Genomic DNA, 6,796 nt, shown 5'->3' on the forward strand with positions numbered 1-6,796 from the left:
CTTATTGTATGATATTTTATTCATTTTCTACCCGTCGAGCAAATATTTGAGCATGGTATGATTGTTAAGTTAACTTTAATATGATAACATACGAGTTCTGAGTCAATTTTTTCTTTTTAAACACGTCCACTCATAATTTGTATTGTATCATAGTCATTATTAGGGGGTTTTAACTATTAAACTAAGCCTATTCTTCTTTCATATTGATATATTTTCTTTTGGTCACCAAATCTAACAACTTATGTTACCAATAGACTTCTTTAAAAGACTAGAATTGACGCATAGTCATCATTAAATAAGATATTGTATTTCATTTGTCTAAAGTTGTTACATTACTTATACTCCATAAAATTTATACGACGGAGTATCAACATCAATTCAGAGAGAGGGATCAGTAGATTAGTCGTGAAGAACAACGGAATCATGAAAGTCAATTTTTATTAACATCTAACAATGGGATTATACCCAAAACTCTACAAAGAGTAAAAAAAGAATTTGAAACTATTTTGTTATCACATTTCTATGGGATCATTTCTAAAGAAGATTTTATTGAAAAATCAATTAATTTGGCGAGAGTCCTATCGCTTCCAATCAATCAAATTTGGAGCTTTTTCATTTAGAATGCCTAATGTGATTCTATGAATAAATCAAGCTAAAAAGAAACAAAAGGAAACTAAGCAAAGACAAAAAGCCAAAAAGACGCTAATTTTAAATTGGCACTAAATGAGAAAAGGGATTAATCATTGAAAATTCTTTTCTCTACAATTTAGAAAGAGCCAAATAATTAGTGGGATTCCCTCCTTAATACCTTGCCCCCACTTCTTTTTGTCCGCATTTCCTTTTCATATATTTTTTAATATTATACTTCGTATTTACATTTTCCTTGATTTGTCTATACATACCATAAATCTTTTAAAAAATCAATATAAAAAATTAAAACCCATAAAAAAAATATATTGGGGCGGTAGTGCGCGGCAAACGGGGTATTGGGGCGCGTTCAAAAGTCACTTGAAGAAAGTACGCCTTGTTTTAAGAATAAGTGGGGGTAAAAGAGTAAATCTCTTTAGGGACTGTAAACAAAAGATCTATTCCCCTAGATTTTGTACGCATAATCACGCTCCTTTTGTATTACGTGAGTTACAAACAAATTAAATGGAATGAGCTAACTTGGGTGTATATCCTTGAGTAAACCCACAACTTGTTGCATTGTAGGTCTTTTACTAGTATTCTCTGCCGTGGACAAATAACCAACTCGAAGGCATTCAACCGCACCCTTGGCCAAGTCGTCGTTGTCGTCGAGTTTGAGTCTTTTATCAAGCAATCTCGATCCTTTGCCATCCCTAATTGCTCTTCTGACTCTATTTAATGTATCTGAATCGATGGTCTGACCAGTCATAAGCTCGATAACAATTAGCCCAAATCCATACACATCATCCTCGGTGGACCCAACATTTTCTATTAGGTGCATGTTGTAATCTGCGACCCGAGGCTCTAGGTCATCAGTGAGGAGAATATTCGAGGGCACGAGGTGGCCGTGGACAACCGGCTTCGATCCCGCGTGATGAAGGTAAGCAAGTCCACGCGCCACCCCAAGCGCAATCCTATGGCGTGTGAGCCAATTTAATTTCTCCGGTGATGCCATGTTATTAATATTACTATTATCGGGAGTGGCTTCGGGGTCAATTTGACAATCCCACGTATCGGTACTCCAGTCATCTACATTAGGTCTACCGGGTGGGAGCTCATGTAGCCAGGAATGCAAGTCACCATTTGACATGAACTCGTACAATACTAGCTTCTCCTTCCCTGGCAGATTTATTGAAAAAAAAAAAAAAAAAGCATTGATGAGCTGACAATTATAAGTTGCTAAAAGAAGAAAAAAAAATGCATTGATTGAGCTGAAAAACATTGAATTGTAGTTAAATTGTAAGGGCTTGGTGTTGGTAAACTTGGTACTATATTGGGTAGCAAATATTTAATGTAGTGTAGTCAAGTTCACTCAATCAACATACAAGGCCATTTTCATATTTAATTTTGAAGGAGTGGTCTGCCTTCCCAACCATCTTAGATTCTTATCTACCATTTTTTTTTTTATTAAAGATTACATAAATACTCTCAAATATTTACGACATTTTTAGTACGTACTTCCTCCGTTCCTAAATAAAATTTCTGTTTGTTTTTTCATGGTTGATATTTAATACATTTAGTCATATCTTAACAAAAATATAATATTACATGTAAATATATACATTGAAATGACTCTAACACGAATCTATTTGATGACATTAATTGTTTGATTTGATGGTACACATTAACTTTGCAACGATTAGCTAGACGATGTCAAAAAAAAAAAACAACTTAGCAACAGTTGTCAAGTTGTGCTAGTATATCTGTATACTCCTATTGGGGAAGAATAGAGCCACAATTTAAAAATATTAAAATGAGAAAAATGAGTACCACAAAAGGTAGCCATTTTGAGATATTTTGTAGTACCACTAAAGGTCCCTTGTAAACATTTATAGAACTCTAAATAGTAGTGAAATTGACATCTTTGAACTAGAATGAAACTGCTTCTCTTGTTAATATCATATTGGTAGTACTTTTTTTAACTACTAAATTTAAATAGAAAGATGACTATAAACCCGTCAAAAAGAAAAAGAAAGATAACGATAGAACTTAATTAATTTTGGTTTGTAGCCATTGCATATATCAATCTATAGACAAGACGAGAGATAACACTTCTATGACTGTCACAAGTCTGAGGCTTGACTCTTGACTCTTGAGGCTATGTTTCCTCGGCGCTGAAACACATTGAGTCTTGAGAAGTAAACCGGTCTTTTTTTTAAAAAAAAGGACTACGGAGAATAATAGTGGCAAAGGTTGAAAGCATGTGTTTGATACTCCCTCAGTCCCGTCTCCAAAATATTACGGAGTATCCCATTGTAACTTTTTGGGTTAAACTTAAAAACTTTGGTCATTAATTCTCATTAATGTATAAGAAATAATATACTCATGTGAGATCTTGTTAGTTTCGTTTCAATATATTTTCGGATTATCAACTATAGAAATTTACATTTCAAATCCGTGTCTTAGAGCCATGAAAAAACAAACGGGGAAATCTTTTAGGGATGGAGGGAATATGTCACAGATTCGAATCCCTTTTCCATATTTGTAATTTATACTGCTCTTGTAGCACATACTAGTCATAATATAAACCCCAAAAAGGTTAAAAAAATTGTCATTTTCTTATTCATGACCGTAGAAATTTTAGTCATCAGACTAATCACCAAGAATAAAAAAAAAAAAAAAAAAAATTGTAAAGAATCGACTAATTCCCTTGTTAGTCATTGATATGAGAATGAACATGATACACCCATGACCTACCCACCGTATATAGAAAAACTAAAAGTAATTAATTTTGCTTCCAAAGTTCCAAACCAAATGAAGTCCAAGTAAAAATGAAGTCTAAGATATGAACTAATCGATCTCTCAACACAACCTCGTCAAAAACTCGTAACTCATAAATCTTCCACCTTGTGAAGTCTATATTCTGCAAATGTACTCAGTTTTTTACCCATCATGTCACCCACCCAAAAAGTCTCATTTTAATTTTAATTTTTTAAATTATTATAAATCTGCCTTACGTTAAGGTATCATCGTTTTCTTACAAAACTTATTACACATGAATCATCTAGCGCGCATTGCAATTATAGGCATCAGAAAACTCCCAGAGAGTCACAGGTAGGCTTTTGAATAATTATGTACAAAAAATGTTAATGAGAAAGAGATACCCCAAATAAAATTCAAACACAAATTCCAAAGTGTAATGATGGCACTGCATGTTTTACTTATCCTTAAGTAACGTGATTTATGAAACCATGCAATAAATCTCATATAGTAAGACAACAGACCTACGCATCCGGCACCAGGCAGCCACAGTATTTCTCCGTGACCACATTTAATGTATGCCATCAGTATGCTACTACAGTACGTACTTCCAAACTTTTGAAAGTTCAAACTCACCCCTAAACAACAAAATCATAAACCCCGTCAACGACAATCTTTTTACCCATTGGATGCATAGTCACTTCAAATCCATTAAAATTCATGTTATTCATGTACTTAACCGTATAAGGAGTCACCTGGACACGCGCGTTGCATACAAGTTTATAGTATGTTTTACTTTACGGGTTATGGGGTATCAAGAGATATGCATAAATATTTTTATTTTGTTTTTTATTATAAAGATATGCATAAATATAGTAAGTAGCAAAAACAGAAAATTTTAACTGACCTGCAATGCAGTATCCAGAAATAGGCAACAAGTTAGGATGCTTAAGCTTTGACAAATCTTCAAATATAGCAATAGCTTCACCATGGTCAACCCCCCTAGCATTTTCCAACACCTTAATTGCCACATGGAGCTCACCTGGCAGTACAGCTCTGTAGAGGGGCCCACATCTTCCTTCTCCCAGCTGGGACTCCCTTCCAAAGTGACACGTGGCACCAATCAAGTCCTTGAAACTCAAATTCATCAACGGCTTCTCAAACATCACAACAGGAGCAGAGCTAGGCTCTTTAATCTCCACCATCCATGATGATCCTGATTCCGTTTCGAAATTGTACGGCCCTGATTTATCCATCTTGAAAGGACTTTGAACTGGTTTTGAAATCACCCACTTTTTCTTACTCCTCCCCACCTTTCTTCTCCTCAGGATGAGGTACAGACAACCACAGCCCAGAACGACAATCATTAATGAACCAAACGATACACCTATGATGAACTTATGTCCCACTTTTCTCGATTTGTGTGCTCTGTCTTTCCTCTGTTTTTTCTCTTCCTTGGGTAACTCTCTCCTCGCAATTTTATGATGCGGGATCTTCGAATTTGTGACTAAAACATTGGAAAAACTGAAATTCCCAGCTCTTAAAAATGCAGATTTACCAAATTTGTGGTAATATCTACTATCTTTTGAAAAGTTTCCCATAAATTTGTTCGACGAAATATTGAGAAACTCGAGTTTCTCCAATGGCGGAAAATCATTAGGAAATTTATCCGTCAAATTGTTACTCGAAACATCAAGGAATTTCAAGTTTCTCAGGCTTTTGATGGGCGATGACAAATTTCCAGAAAGATTGCAGTTTGCAATATTTAAGAACTCCAATTTCGAAGAATTCTGCAAAAACCCAGACTGCAGAACCCTCAAATCGTTTTGAGAGACATCAAAAGATGTCAAATTTGAAAACCCAGAAAAATTAACCAATTTGGTGAACCGATTGTGTGAGAGATTGATACTTTGAATTCCTGAAAATTGCGACGAATGGGGTATTACAATACTACCCCCGAACTGGTTGGTGGAGAGGTTGACTTTAAGGAGAGAATTGAGGGACCAAAGCCAACTAGGAACAGACCCTTTTAGGTAATTATGAGAGAGATCTAGGGAATGTAAATGGGAAAGGTTTTTTAGGAAGTTCCAAGAAATGGTGCCACTTAGGTTGTGGAATGAGAGGTTGAGTTCCGTTATGGGAGGAGAGCAGGTGTCTGTTATGGTGGTGGTGGTTTGTTTGTTGTAGTGGTGGAGGAATAAGGTAGAGTTGAACCCTGTCACTGAGCGGAAAGCCTTGAGAACTAGCTGAAAGTCAGCGGTGGCGGTGGCGTTGGTAGTGGGGGTAAGGGTGGTGCATGTTGAGTGAACTCTTGTTATGGAAGTGTTCAAAAATACCCGACCCGCAAAACCCGACTCGGGTAGGATAAGGAGGAAGAAGAGAATGAGGAGGGTAGGGGAGTAAGAGTAACATTCCATTGATGCTTTTTTGGATAGTGAGAAAGAAAGGAGAAGGAATGTGTTAAATGGGATATTAGACTATTTTGGAGGAGTGAGTAGAGGTAGTGACTATAGTGTGTTAGGTTTTGATTTTTCTTTTTATTTTTTATTTTTTATTTTTTATGTCAAAGAAAGAAGAAGTATAATATTGAAAGTTGAAACTTCAAAGTGGTTTGGTTCAATTTTTTTTGGTTGTTTTTGGTGGGAAGGAAGTGGGAACAAGGTGATTCCTATTTTTCTGGTTAGATGTGGGGATTAGTTTTAGAACTTTTATTTTGGGCTTGGACAAAGCCACCAAAGCACAAATCATGTTTGCATTATGAAACTTTTGATATCTCACATTGGGCATTTTGGGCCCAAATTTTTGAATGAGATACCTTTAGGTGTAGGCGGAACGATTTCAGTACAGTAGTTCATACGACCGAAGTCGAACAGTGAGCCTATTAATGAAGCAAATTAGAATTGACATGTGTCATACACGATTTTTGTTACTCTCCGGTTCAGATTAATTGTTACCCTTTTTTTCTTCGTCCGCCCCAAATTAATTGTTACACTTCTAAATTAGAAATTAACCTATATCATTATATTGTTTATCTCTTCCCACTATCTTTTTGCCCTCACACCCTCTCTCATTCAATTAAAAAAATACACCACTAATTCATATCACATCTACTTTTTCAATAAAATAACAATTTATAACTAAAAAACCACTTATCATCTAAAACTTTGTGCAAAGGTAAGTGTAACGACTAATTTGGGACGGATGGAGTATGTTTCAATGTTAACTTTTTATTTTTCAATTCGTCAAATGATTAAAAGAATAATGGTATTTTATTTCGTGTTTTTACTGAGAAAATATTTAAGATGGTAATATAAGTTGGTAAAGTATATGAACTTTTTTTTAAAAAAACTAATAGAAAAATAAGGAACAATAATTTATTGGACAAATTGTTTTCTACCACCTAAATAAT

General features: G+C 35.1%; 1 protein-coding gene across 1 annotated transcript; it reads right to left on the reverse strand.

The window, feature by feature from the left end:
* Positions 1-984: 984 nt before the first annotated feature.
* Positions 985-6,032, reverse strand: LOC110804572 (calmodulin-binding receptor kinase CaMRLK). The gene is made up of 2 exons (XM_022010179.2): positions 4,295-6,032; positions 985-1,806 (listed from the first exon to the last, which is right to left on the reverse strand). The coding sequence occupies exons 1-2, from the start codon at positions 5,802-5,804 to the stop codon at positions 1,163-1,165; spliced, it is 2,154 nt and encodes a 717-aa protein (XP_021865871.2). The 5' UTR covers positions 5,805-6,032; the 3' UTR covers positions 985-1,162.
* Positions 6,033-6,796: the final 764 nt, after the last annotated feature.

Source organism: Spinacia oleracea, chromosome 5, assembly GCF_020520425.1.
Source record: "Spinacia oleracea cultivar Varoflay chromosome 5, BTI_SOV_V1, whole genome shotgun sequence".
Classification (NCBI taxonomy): Eukaryota; Viridiplantae; Streptophyta; class Magnoliopsida; order Caryophyllales; family Amaranthaceae; genus Spinacia; species Spinacia oleracea.

Coding starts and splice junctions, on each gene's coding strand:
- LOC110804572 (XM_022010179.2), bottom strand. CDS start 5,804: ATGGAATGTTACTCTTACTCCCCTACCCTCCTCATTCTCTTCTTCCTC. Junction 1,807..4,294: donor TTCTGGATACTGCATTGCAG/GTCAGTTAAAAT, acceptor TAAATCTGCCAG/GGAAGGAGAAGCTAGTATTG.